This window comes from Poecilia reticulata, chromosome 12 (assembly GCF_904066995.2).
Source record: "Poecilia reticulata chromosome 12, P_reticulata-male-v2, whole genome shotgun sequence".
NCBI lineage: Eukaryota > Metazoa > Chordata > Actinopteri > Cyprinodontiformes > Poeciliidae > Poecilia > Poecilia reticulata.
Genome location: NC_088841.1, coordinates 27,859,102 through 27,873,039, shown reverse-complemented (window position 1 = coordinate 27,873,039; position 13,938 = coordinate 27,859,102). Strand labels below are relative to the sequence as shown.

General features: G+C 47.1%; 2 protein-coding genes across 3 annotated transcripts in view; one reads left to right on the top strand and one right to left on the bottom strand.

Moving 5' to 3' along the window:
• LOC103460434 (ferric reductase 1-like) overlaps positions 1-13,938 on the top strand; it is a 25,701-nt gene extending 11,763 nt beyond the window's left edge. For both annotated transcript variants that reach the window (XM_081614015.1, XM_081614014.1), the window contains exons 9-16: positions 5,538-5,645; positions 7,326-7,438; positions 7,511-7,597; positions 12,810-12,901; positions 13,099-13,157; positions 13,231-13,368; positions 13,580-13,608; positions 13,699-13,938. In XM_081614015.1, coding sequence (XP_081470141.1) covers positions 5,538-5,645; positions 7,326-7,438; positions 7,511-7,597; positions 12,810-12,901; positions 13,099-13,157; positions 13,231-13,368; positions 13,580-13,608; positions 13,699-13,797 — 725 coding nt within the window. In that variant the 3' untranslated portion in view covers positions 13,798-13,938. The remainder of the gene's footprint in view (positions 1-5,537; positions 5,646-7,325; positions 7,439-7,510; positions 7,598-12,809; positions 12,902-13,098; positions 13,158-13,230; positions 13,369-13,579; positions 13,609-13,698) is intronic.
• On the bottom strand, positions 699-1,065 carry LOC108165959 (ras-like GTP-binding protein O-RHO). Its single transcript, XM_017303318.2, has one exon. It carries the CDS (start codon positions 966-968, stop codon positions 699-701), a length of 270 nt encoding a protein of 89 aa, XP_017158807.1. The 5' UTR covers positions 969-1,065.

The following is a 13,938-nucleotide window of genomic DNA, read 5'->3' as shown; positions in this document are numbered from 1 at the left end:
TTTTGTTTCTCCAAGCCCAGCACCAACTAGTGGCGTGGCAGGGGTATTACACCTTTTCGATTTATGCCATTTCTGTGTACAGGATTGTAATTAGAACATCTTCATGTAATCGTGTTAATAGAAATGGAAAAAAAATTCAATTTTCATTGGATCACTGTCGTGTAAACAGGGTCACAGTTATATTGTTGAACTGTCCATATACAGAACTGTAAATACATTAATTCAGTCAAAACCACGTAAGAACGGACTGGGAGTTTTGAGTTTGCCAAATCCCTAAAATCAAAAGGTCTTTGAACCAAGGATTCATTGAGTCTGTTCACCCTTTCGCTGACCCTGCCCACCCGAGTCCTAACGACCTGGTCAGTCTCTGACACACATGTCCATGTTAGCGTCTGAGTTTACAGGAAGAGCCTCCGTGAGCCTGACTCACTGTCTGTAACTGTCCTTCTGCCACATGACTGCCTGCATGTCCACCTGACAGTCCTGCACACTGAGGCGTCACAAGACTCTGGCTGGATAATCCTGGTTCTGACACGTCTTGATCCAGAGAATCATTGCTGTCACAGTTTGTCTATTTACTCATCTCCCATGTTTTATCTCCATTAATAAATCAATCAATCAAATTTTATTTGTATAGCACATTTCAGCAGCAAGGCATTTCAAAGTGCTTTACATAATTAAAATAAAAACAGAAATAATCAGTGGCTGTCAATGGAGAAACACATGAGTATGACATCAGTGTCTGGATAAGAGAGTGGGCGGAGTCGGTCATAGTCCTCTTGACCTGCTGTGTCCCAGAGCGCTAATTCAACCTGTTTCCCGTCAACTTCAATGTCAGCGACGTAGTTCTCTAACACTGTGGGCACATAGACTTCAGGAAACTGGTCCTTGCTGAACACAATGAGCAGGCAGGTCTTCCCACAGGCTCCATCTCCCACTATAACCAGCTTTTTCCTAATTGCTGCCATCGGTAGTGATTGGTTAGAAGATTGTTGAACTGAAGTCGAAGTAGCGCTTTGTTAGCCTCGGTGTCTGCTGCTGATGCTACAGGATTAACAGGAGGGAAGTGAGCCATTATCCAAACTTCTCTCTTCTGAAGCCTCAGGCCTTGTGCCTCCTCTGCTCCAACAACAGTGACCTCATCCTGGACTGTTCCCACAGGTAGAAAGTTGATGTCCAGGATCAGGTTCCTGTGCACAATTTGTTTGTTACCTTGTTTGTCTTCCAACTTGTATGTGTGAGTTTGAAGATTCCTGTCAACAACTGTGTAAACTGTAGCGCTCCACTTGTCAGATAACGTTTTCTTCCCTCTTTCACCCTTGTTGGCTAGCAAGACTCTGTCTCCAATGTTCAAACCGGTACCTTTGTCCAAGCCTAGCACCAACTAGTGGCGTGGCAGGGGTATTACACTTTTTCAACACTGCCTCTTTATCTTGTTCTTCCACAGCATGTGCTTGAGCTATCCTAGCTGCCTCATACAGACGCGACATGAGTGTGTTGGCATAGTTCTTGTAATCGGTAGTCACTGGATCACACAGCAGCTGTTTGAAGATCACATCCACAGGAAGCCTCGGGATCCAACCAACTGGAGCAAATCCTGTGGTCTGGTGAACGGTCGCATTATATGCAACAGTCAATGTTTGTATTTGTTCATTTGTTCTTCTCTCTGAGTGGCAATGATCTGAGCATGGTGCCAAGTGTCTGGTTGAACCTCTCGGTGCCCCCGTTCCCCATGGGATGGTACGCAGTGGTGTGAGACTTTGATACTCCCGCCAGCAGAAGCAGCTCAGCAATGAGCTCACTGTCAAAGTTTGCTCCCTGATCCATTCAGGAAATCCATACACACAAAATACGCGGTCCCACAACTTTTTAGCAACCTGCTTTGCTGTTTGATTGGTGCATGGAAATGCGTGGGCTAGTTTTGTGAAATGGTCGGTCAGGACAAGCACATCCACTGAATTTAGCTTTTTATCTTCCGCACTCCAGAAGTCTAAACACACCAACTCCATTGGAGCAAAGGTTCTTATGCTTTTAAGAGGGGCTCGAGAACAAGGTTCTGGTGTTTCGGCAAGAATGCACCTCTGGCAACACTTTATATACTCCTTCACATCAGAACCCATCTTTGGCCAGAAGAATCTCTGTCTTGCCAGGTGAAGTGTCCGTGCCTGCCCCTGATGTCCAGCCATGTCATGAAAGCCTTGCAAGGCTCTTTCCTTGAGGCTATCAGGAAGAACAAACGGATGTCTTTTCTGTTTGCTGAGGGGGGGATCTCGAGTGACTCTATAGAGGATCCCATTTTTAATCTTGAGCCTCTCCCACTGCTTAATGAGCACCATAGCTCCAACACTGAGTCCTGCTCTTTCGCGTCTGGATGGACGTCTCTCTCGGATAATGAATGGCAAGATTTTGGAAACATCAGGGTCAAGCTTTTGGGCATATTGTGATTCATCCAAAATATGCCCAACACGGGGAGGGAATCTTGCCCTGATGCACCCAAATCTTGGACAGACTGAATTAGTGCCACTACTGGTCATGCATCTCCAGAAGAGCCTTGACTGTCACTGCGTCACACGGGTAAGGTTGCGAACTACAATGGAGTTCTGCATTGGTTCTTGGCTCTGGACCTTTAGGTTGAAAAGCGTCTTGGATCCCATCTTGGCTAATGCTATCAGCTTCAATAAGGAGGCGAGAGCAGCCCTCAGTGATGATCCTATGGCTGACAGTTGTTGCAAATGGATCCCTGCTGAGTGCGTCAGCCACTGTGATCTTGGACCCAGGTATGTGTTTCAGATCAAAAGAAACTTCGCAACCCATCGCTGCTCACAAGCATCAAGTTTTGGCTTCGTCATGATGTAGGTGAGCAGATTGTTATCAGTCCACACCGTGAATGTTTGACCTCTTAACCAATGACTGAACTTCTCACATATACTCCATTTCAAAGCCAAAAATTGAAGCCTGTGAGCGGGGTATTTCTTTTGAGAGTTGCTCAGTGTCTTGCTGGCGAATGCAATGGGGCGAGCTTTCTCTTCTCCAGCTGGGACTTGAGACAAGACAGCTCTGAGTCCGTCCAGTGAAGCATTTATGAACAAAATCAGAGTCTGTGAGAAATCTGGGTGTGCAAGAACAACACAATTCAACAGCTTTTCTTTGAGACTTTAAAAGGCTGTTTCACACTCCTCTGTCCAGTCAGATGGTCTCAGTTTTCTGTAAGAACCAGCAGTTGTTGTTGTTTTGGTTTTGCCCTTCCTCTTCTGTCCAGCAGTTAGAGCAAACAGGGGCCTGGCCACAGATGAACAGCTTGGAATGAAATGTTGGTAATAAAACACCAAGGAAGGACTTGATCCTCTTGACTGAAGGAGTGCGTCCATCATCCTCCATCAGGTCAACCTTTGTCATCTTTGTAATAATTTAAACTTTTCCAGGGTTGACAGACACTCCATGACCATCTAGAAATTTCACTGATGATCTCATAAAGTTGGGGCTCAACTTGAGACTGTGCAGGTGAAGGTGTTGGAACACAACCTCTAACCTCTCCAGAGACTCTTTATCACTTCATTTAACCACCTGAAGTCTGTGCATATCCTCAGACTGCCATCCTTCTTCCAGACCAGCACAAGAGGAGAGGCGTATTCACTCACAGATTTATTTATTATCTCCTGTTCCTCCATGTCAGATAAAACCTGCTGCAGCTTGTGATGATGAGCCGGTGGGATTCGGCGGTATGGAAGCTGGAATGGTTCATCATCAACAAGCCGGATGCGACGCCTTCTGCCTTGCCACAGTCTACTGCATGCTTAGAGAAAATATCGTTATATTTCTCAAGCAGCTCGACCAACTTTGTTTTCCCTGCATCAGTATTAAGGTCATATTAAGGTTCAACCTGTTGAAATCGCAGCTTCAGATCTCTGACATGTCCCTTCTCTGGAGCAGCAGTTTCAACCTGGCTGATGCCTTGAAAAACCTCAACATTTTCAACCAATGGGGCGGGGCGACTGTGGCTGTGTGGGTAGAGTGGTCGTCTTGCAATTGGAAGGTTGTAGGTTCGATTCCAGCTTCCTCCTGCCATGTGTTGAGGTGCCCTTGGGCAAGGCACCCAACCCCAAATTGCCTACTAAACTGTGACTCACTAGAGTCACAGTTACACTGTGACTCTAGTGAGTCACAGTGTAACTGTGACTCACTAGAGTCACAGTTACACTGTGACTCTAGTGTAAAGTGCTTTGAGTGGTCAAAATGATTGGATAAAGTGCTATGTAAGTTCAGTCCATTTACCATTGAACCGCCAGGCAAAGGGACACATCTGCCAACTTGCTGTTTCTTTTCAGCATGATGGGCTTGTCTGAAAGGTTGGCGGCTTTTAAAGGGACCCACCTATCTCCCCATAAAGGAGTGATAATGTGAGCAACCATGATGTTGCGTGGCATCGACTTAGATGAGGTTGGTTTGGTGATTACAGTACTCCCTGGAGACATGGGGATGTTACGTGGCAGCTCACCCCACACCAGGTGTTCAGTCAGCAGGGTGACAGACTGTCGTAGTTTGACTATGCCAATCTTCTCTGGGAGTTCTTCACCTCTCCACCGAGAAGTGCTTGCCATCATGTCGAGAAGCTGCTCACATTCTGGGAGAAGACTGGGACTGGACACTAGACGCCAATAATCATTGGTTATTTTCAGCTGTTGCATGAAGAATCTTATGACATTTGTGCCAATGATTAAATCGTCCGTTAGGCCTGGCACTACTAACACAGGGACAACACAAGTCTCACCATACAGTTTCATGTCCACCTCATACATGCAGTGAGGTTTGCTGAGTGACCCTCCACAACCAATGAGAACGATTTCTTGAGAGAGCGGAACAGGTTCAGAAAGGTAGTTCTGACTCAGCATCATTTGTCCCCCCTTCCCACTCGGTGTGCAGGCCATGGGGAGTCAAGCATCCCCTTCTGCTGAAACGTGTTTAGAGTTGCAGGTGTATAAAAGTTCAGCAAATGGCTCAACTCGTTGTTTGTTTGGAGCCATCGCCCAGAACCAAGTGCTGCTGCTGCCTTTTCAAATTGCTGTCATTGTGATTGAGGGTTTTTTCTTCTCAGCCCTCAACCCAGCTAGTTTAAATGTCTTGTGACTGAAGTCACTAATTTAATGATGACACTTGACTTAATGTAATGTTTTGATAGTTGATTCTATGTTGCACGACTTTGTGTTTTTTATGATGAAAGCACTTTGTAAAGCCTTGCTGCTGCAGTCAATAGAATTTGGTTGATTGATTGAGAAGCCAACTGGGTGAAAATCAAATTCCTCAACCTGAATCCCATCATGTTCAAAGGACTGTCAGTGCACTACAAATGGCCACACCACCAAGTTATCAATGCCGATATGAAGATCAGTAATTACTGAAAATATAGTTTGAGTTTCTCTATAAATTGCGCAACCCAAATGTTGATAAAACTCTGATATTTGACACTTTATATTGTTGTTCAGTGTATTAACAACTCCTCAGGGAATTGTCCTCACTGGAGGCTCTGCTGTGTCCAACAGGGATCATCATGAAGCACCAGAACGATTATAGCAGCAGCCAAAAGATGGCGCTGACGTCTCCTGCTGTGGTCCCAAGTGATGGGAAGCAGCAGATGATCAGAGCCCACGGTGAGTCCTCCTCCGGTCCTTCCTACAGTCCGTCCTCAGGTCCGTCCTCAGGTCCTACAGTCCGTCCTCCGGTCCTCCTCCGGTCCTACAGTCCGTCCTCCGGTCCGTCCTCCGGTCCGTCCTCCGATCCGTCCTCCGGTCCGTCCTCCGGTCCTACAGTCCGTCCTCCGGTCCTCCTCCGGTCCTCCTCCGGTCCTACAGTCCGTCCTCCGGTCCTCCTCCGGTCCTACAGTCCGTCCTCCGGTCCGTCCTACAGTCCTCCTCCGGTCCTACAGTCCGTCCTCCGGTCCTCCTCCGGTCCTACAGTCCGTCCTCCGGTCCGTCCTACAGTCCGTCCTCCGGTCCTACAGTCCGTCCTCCGGTCCTCCTCCGGTCCTACAGTCCGTCCTCCGGTCCTCCTCCGGTCCTACAGTCCGTCCTCTGGTCCTACAGTCCGTCCTCCGGTCCTCCTCCGGTCCTCCTCCGGTCTCTTGAGTCAGGACCCATCCTCGTTTTTCATCAGTTTGACCGTCTGAGCTCATGAAGGTTATTGAGTTTCTCAGGCAACTAAGATCATCGATTAGACGTCATTTATTGACAATGCAATAATTATTCTTAACCAAACTTAATAACATTTAGCTTTAGCATGTTTTTTAGCAAAGCTAGCTAGCTGTATAGAGACACATAAGCATTGTGATGAAAAAAAGTTGTCACTCGCTGTGCTGAATTATTTCGCGGAGGTGTTGACTAACGTGATGTAGATATGGGACAACACTGTGTCCAAAAGTCTGCAAAATAGTGATGTGAAATTCACAAACGATCCGATTTTTCTGAACGGCTCTTTATTAAGAAGATCGGACTGGAGCCTCACTGAGAGCCGTTCTTTGTTCTTGTAATGCTCTGGTACTCTGCAGTAGCTATTATTATTTTATTTTATTATATACATTGATATTTATTTAATTAGCAAATAAATAAATCACAAGAACAAAAGAGCACAGAGAGCATGCACATTGTTCTTTGTTTTCGTTGAAAGTGGCAGCTGTAATGTTTGCCATGGTGTCAGACTGCCTGGCTTCATGTAGCGGGAGGGAGGGTGAAAACAGTCACGATGAGCATATTCTGGTTGGTTACTTTTTTATTGCTCCTTGGTCAGTGTTCATAGTCGAGCATTATTTGCCGTCAGGGAATTGACTTGATTGCTAAGTTTAATGGTGCAGACAGTGGTGGTTTCCAACATGAGCAATATGGGCAAACACCCAGGGTGTTATCTTTTTAGGGATGGCATGAGACCACCGCGGATTGTAGCACAGAGATGGTATTGGTTAAATTTATTTCAGCTCTAAGTATTTAATATCTAGGTGTTTTTATGGGCATGTGGACCTTTCAGATCAATTTGAGAAGCAATTTTGATCATATTTAACATTTTATCGTGCCATGTAGCGCGGGGCGCTACATTGGTCTGGACTCGGTCTTAGACCCTAAAAGACTTGGTCGCCTCGGTCTCAGGTTAGGTGGTCTTAACTAGAACCCTGCCCTTAGCCATAAGACGGCCAATCGGGAGCCATTAGCCTTTAGCCATCAGACGGCCAATCAGGAGCCATTAGCCGGTGGTGGCTAATCGGGACCCGTTAGCCTTTAGCCATCAGACGGCCAATTGGGACCCGTTAGCCGGTGGCGGCTAACCGGTCCTCTGTACTCCAGGTTGCCTGATGCTGCTCGCCTGGATGACCTTGTGTCCGGTGGGGATGATGGTGGCTCGGTACCTGAGAAGATCCAGTCAGGTCCAGATGTTTGGCAAAGATCTGTGGTTTGTGGTGAGTTTCCGTGTGCGGCTGGGTTCTGACCTGCACCATGTGATCTGCATGACAACATGGATGTTCCCGCAGATCCACATCTCCGTGATGAGCATCACCGTGGTAACCACCATCATCGCCTTCATCCTCGCCTTCTCATACCTTGGCGGCTGGGAATACGTAAGTGGAGTGTTGTCTCCTGCTGGTTCTGATCCATTAGACCAGAACCGCTGTTCTGACCATCAGTGCTACCTCGTCAGATTTTCCTACGGCAGCACGGATAGACAGCCAAGTCCATCTGTCCGTGCTACCCGTCCAAAACTGCTACTGTCATGTTTACCAACAGAAAACTATAACGGGTTGTTAATGTTAAATATATTGGATAACATTATCTGAGTGACTGAAGTTTTATTGGAATTAAAGACAAATCACAGCATTAATACGTTGCATGACAAACTTTATTAAATGCAGCCACAATGTGTCCACCAAACTGCACAGATCACTGAAATGAAAGTTGATCTTACACCAATATTACACGGCTTCAATCCCACATAGTATCGTACCAACACCCATTTAGCAAAGTTTAAAAAAAATTAAAAAAAGAATGTAATTAAACTAACATTTTAAAATATAGGGAAAAAATAGCCACCAAACAACTTATTTACAGCAGACGGCAAATTAAAGCCATAAATATATTTACAAGCTGCTGTCAAGTAGACTAAAAACATGAATACAGCAGCTTAATGAAAGCCAGGTATAAAGTAAGTTTAATTAAACTTAAACTGCCAGGAAATACATGAAATGAAACTTCCACAGGTAGGATGAGATCTGCTGAGTCAGCAGATTGTGACGTAGCATCGATGTGGCATCGCCACAAGGTAGGACGGATTTACGGGTAGCACAGACTATCAGAACCAGTGTTCTGATCCGTTATGGCTGGACTTCTTCATGGTCTGTTGTCCATGAAGGTCCAGGAGGTTCAGCTTCAGGTTCTGTTTGAACCAGGAAACAGGACTAGTTGGGGTAACAGGTCTGACTCTGGTTGGTGTCACTTTAGCTCCTTGGTGCCTTGGCTCCTTGGTGCCTTGGCTCCTTGGTGCCTTGGCTCTATGGTGCCTTGGCTCTATGGTGCCTTGGCTCCTTGGTGCCTTGGCTCCGTGGTGCCTTGGCTCCGTGGTGCCTTGGCTCCTTGGTGCCTTGGCTCCTTTGTGCCTTGGCTCCTTGGTGCCTTGGCTCCTTGGTGCCTTGGCTCCTTTGTGCCTTGGCTCCTTGGTGCCTTGGCTCCTTCCTTGGCTCCTTGGTGCCTTGGCTCCTTGGTGCCTTGGCTCCCTGGTGCCTTGGCTCCTTGGTGCCTTGGTGCCTTGGCTCCTTGGTGCCTTGGCTCCTTGATGCCTTGGCTCCGTGGTGCCTTGGCTCCTTGGTGCCTTGGCTCCTTGGTGCTTTGGCTTCTTGGTGCCTTGGCTCCTTGGTGCCTTGGCTCCTTGGTGCCTTGGCTCCTTGGTGCTTTGGCTTCTTGGTGCCTTGGCTCCGTGGTGCCTTGGCTCCTTGGTGCCTTGGCTCCCTGGTGCCTTGGCTCCTTGGTGCCTTGGTGCCTTGGCTCCTTGGTGCCTTGGCTCCTTGGTGCCTTGGCTCCGTGGTGCCTTGGCTCCTTGGTGCCTTGGCTCCTTGGTGCCTTGGCTCCTTGGTGCCTTGGCTCCTTGGTGCCTTGGCTCCTTGGTGCCTTGGCTCCTTGGTGCCTTGGTGCCTTGGCTCCTTGGTGCCTTGGCTCCTTGGTGCCTTGGCTCCGTGGTGCCTTGGCTCCGTGGTGCCTTGGCTCCGTGGTGCCTTGGCTCCTTGGTGCTTTGGCTTCTTGGTGCCTTGGCTCTGTGGTGCCTTGGCTCCTTGGTGCCTTGGCTCCTTGGTGCCTTGGCTCCTTGGTGCTTTGGCTTCTTGGTGCCTTGGCTCCGTGGTGCCTTGGCTCCTTGGTGCCTTGGCTCCCTGGTGCCTTGGCTCCTTGGTGCCTTGGCGCCTTGGCGCCTTGGTGCCTTGGCTCCTTGGTGCCTTGGCTCCGTGGTGCCTTGGCTCCTTGGTGCCTTGGCTCCTTGGTGCTTTGGCTTCTTGGTGCCTTGGCTCCGTGGTGCCTTGGCTCCTTGGTGCCTTGGCTCCTTGGTGCCTTGGCTCCTTGGTGCCTTGGCTCCTTTGTGCCTTGGCTCCTTGGTGCCTTCCTCCTCCCGCTGTGGCGCCTAATGAAGCCACTTCCTGACCGTTTCCCTGCAGTCAGTCAGCTTTGGGTCAAACTGCTGAAACAGAGATAAGAGTGAGGAAGACGTCGGTTAGAAAGATGATGAACATTAGAAACGTTCTGAAACACATTGAAATATTAAATACTGGTTATAGAACAAACAAAGTGTACGGTTCCCCGTGTACTCAGTACATTAATTAGGACACATTAATGAATATTCATTAATATTTATCTTAGTTGACAGACGGTAACATTTACCCATCAAGCTGCAGCGTAATGTAGCATTTATGATGCTCGTGTTAAAATGAGGGAATCGATATTTAAAATAAATTCTGTGTATCATAAAACCTGAAGATAAAACTCAGGGAGGATCAGGGCTGATTTAACACAGACAGATTTATACTGTAGTAAAAATTATTTACAGTTTATACAGGATAAACTTCCATCCAACAACTGGTTCAATCTTCCATTAACTACAAACGGTTCCAAATAAGTTGATTAAATTCATTCAAAATGCTGATAAAGAATCTGCACCAGTAGTAATAGTCCAGTTTAACCAGTTACCAACCAGATCAGTGGTTCTTCTGCCACCTGGATTCAATCTGTGGTGATTAACAGCCTGCAGGACTGATGGCTGCAGCCATGTGAATGAGCTGTTCTGGATCAGAGGCACATCTAAGCACATCATAATAAAAATGAAAAACAAGTGATTTGAACTGATTTAAAGCCCACCTGCAGCAGCCAGCCTAACCCTTCCACCACATGCTCTCCCAGACCAAACAATCAGCCTCGTCCTTCTGTCAAAAACTCAAATCCCACAAAATCTCACAGGATTTCATACTGAGGCCTGGAGCGGAGTACAGGAATTACACCCCTAACCCTATAAAGAGACATGACCTCAATTATGAAAAATATCTGGTTTGCCCCAAAATAACCAAGATTTTTACAGGCACAAAACAATGCAGTTATTTTTCAATAAACACATTTAAGATCAAAGTAATGTTGTTGAACTTACCATAAAACTGCTCAGAGGAGAATTCAAGTCAGAAGCTGGTTGCAAACAAGCCAGCAGCAAAGTGGCTGTTTGGTTGGGACAAACCACTGGTGTAAAAAGTGGGGGTGGAACAAACCACTAGTGTAAAAAGTGGGGGTGGAACAAACCACTGGTGTAAAAAGTGGGGGTGGAACAAACCACTGGTGTAAAAAGTGGGGGTGGAACAAACCACTAGTGTAAAAAGTGGGGGTGGAACAAACCACTGGTGTAAAAAGTGGGGGTGGACCGCTCCACGCCTCGTAGTAAGTTGGAGATGTTTGTGTCAATATATCACACGCAAATTTAGTCGTTGCAATTAGCTGCCACTACAGCTTGTCACCTAAAGAGTTAGATTTATTTTCATATAATTAAAATTATGCTATTGCTTTTTAAATTTAGTAAGAAATAAAATATTTTATTAGTCTCCTTTAGGAGAAATTTGTCCAGGAAGTAAAACTGTATGATAATAGCAGCTCATCTAAAACTACAGTAGCCGTAATAAATACGTAAAAGCAAAAAATACATAGAAATACAAATGTCAGATCAGCATTTCATCCCCGTAACCATTTCCATTCACATCCTCTGAGTGCTACTCCTGGTCTCCTTCTGGACCTCCTGGTACTGTCCAGGCCCGGCTGGTCGGCTGTTTATCAGGCTGATGGACAGGGTGGGGGGTATGTGGGTGATGTAGAACTGGGTTAGGGTCCAAATGAACGTTTCAGACGGTTCTATTTACACCAGAACCCTGAACGTTCTCCTGAATCCATGAGATCTGAAGTGTTAATGATCTGCGCCAGATTTTTAATTTAACAGTAAAGTTTCCACACCATCCAGTGATGCCATCTCTGAACAGACTCGGCGGTTTTCCTACTAAAGATCAACATGATCATTTTGGAGATGCCACACAATCGGAGCCGTCTAAGAAAACAGAGACGCTGGTGAAGCTTTGCGCAGATCGGCTGCAGTCAGATCGCCGTCTTTGTCCAAACATAAATATTTAAATACGTTTGAAGGAGCAGCCATGGATCCAGAAACAGTCCAACAGTTTTCCAGGTGTTTATCTTCAGTTTGAGAGTCACACAAAAAAACTATGGCAGATTTATGATGTCTGGATTGTTTGTTAAAAGACTCAGGAAAGCTTCATCTGAAAATATTATATACTGATTTGAGAGCTACCACAATAATTTGTGTACAAAATAAAAAGGTAAGGCGAGCTGAAGCAACCTTGGGGGTTTACTTACTTACTTACTTACTTAGCTTGGAGTCAGAGAGAACTGGATTATATTTTACTTCCAGAGATCTTTTTGATAAACAGGAGTAATCAGTGAAATCTGTAATACTGACTGATTGTCTTTGTGTTGTTCTGAATAAAGATCCGTTTTCTTGAGCAGATCCTGCTCAACGTTACAAACATGCAGTGAATAAATCCATTTTAATCCGTTTAGGATCTTTAAATGTGTCTGACATTTTAAATTTATATTTGTGACTGTATGCAAAATAGATGAGCAAATATTGCTTATTGCGATTGAACCCAAAAGAACATTTTCCCCCATGACCCATAGGGGGCTCCGTAGCACGCTGTGCCAGATCCAGTGTTATTTATTTTGTCAAAATAAAATCGTTCATGTTCAATCTGACTGCAGCTGGTCAATGAAAGAATCGCCTTCAGGTTGAACTGGACGGACACATCGCGGATGAAGCTAACCGCTAAGTCACACATCGCGGATGAAGCTAACCGCTAAGTCACACATCGCGGATGAAGCTAACCGCTAAGTCACACATCGCGGATGAAGCTAACCGCTAAGTCACACATCGCGGATGAAGCTAACCGCTAAGTCACACATCGCGGATGAAGCTAACCGCTAAGTCACACATCGCGGATGAAGCTAACCGCTAAGTCACACATCGCGGATGAAGCTAACCGCTAAGTCACACATCGCGGATGAAGCTAACCGCTAAGTCACACATCGCGGATGAAGCTAACCGCTAAGTACACAGCTCCGTGACGACCGACTTCATGTTGCCGATTCAATAAAAGCGCGACCATGTCTGACGTAACGCCGTCTGTTGGTTCCGACAGAACAGCGGAACCAGAACCTGGAACCACTGGGCTGGGTTGATGTTCTGTTTCTCCACAGGGGATTCACCCGGTGCTGGGCTGCCTGGTTCTGTGTCTGGCGCTGATCCAGCCCATCCTGGCCTTCATGCGCTGCGCGCCGCAGCATCCAAGGTTGGTTGCGGTTCTGACCGGTTCTGTTCCGTTTACCCGATGAAGGTTTGGTTCTTCAACAGCTTCCAAAATTCTTCCAGTCGGGTTTTTAGCAAATGAAACTGAATGATAAACCCATTTAAGTTCTGGACTGGACCGGGCTGGAGGTCCAAAGTTACCCAGTAAAACCAATAAAACCAGTTGTGGTTCCGTTTCAGGAGGTTCCTGTTCAACTGGGCTCATTTCGTCATCGCCGTGTCTCTGAAGCTCTTAGCAGGTGAGTTTCATTTTTCCCACGGTGCCGTGAACGCACCGCGACCCTAACCAGGACTTCCTGACTCCGCCCACAGTGGCGACCGTCTTCACAGGCATGGACATGATGGACAGCGCCGGCTGGCTGATGAAGGTGCTGGGCGGCTTCGCCGGCTGGGAGGCGCTGCTGCTCATCCTGATGGAGCTGCAAGCAAGATGGCGGAGCGCCGCCGCAGGTCAGAACCGGAACCGCTGAGCGTCTCACCAGAATCTTATTGATTGTTGAGGAAGTTTTGTATTTTCCTGAAACGGTTCCGTTTGGTTCTGGTCGGGTCCTGTCATGGTTCTGACCCGTTCAGAGCTGCCATTGTTACTTTCATTAGAGAACAGGTGTAAATATTTCCCAGCATCCTGCTCTGACCTCTGACCTCTGTGCTGTGGTTGCAGGTGGCAGCGGTCCTGTGGAGCCTGACAAGGTAAAGGAGCCGACGCAGCAAATGGAGGCGGCGTTAACCCTGACCTCTGACCCCTGACCCGTTCCTGACCCGCTGCTCTCCTGTGTGCAGGTGCAGCAGGACGTCCTGCTGGTGGCGCTCTTCCTCACCGGGAACCTGGCCTTCCTCATCGCCCTGCTGGTCGGAATCGGACAGGCGGTGCATTCCTAGCACCTGGTTCTGCTCAGCGCTGGTTCTGTCCGGTCCGTTCTGATCAGCTGAGCAGAAGTTTGAAGTTCTAGAGAAACTTCAGCGCATTAAAGTTAAAAACCAGCTGCTGGTTTATGCAGCCAAATAAAGACAAACACTGAA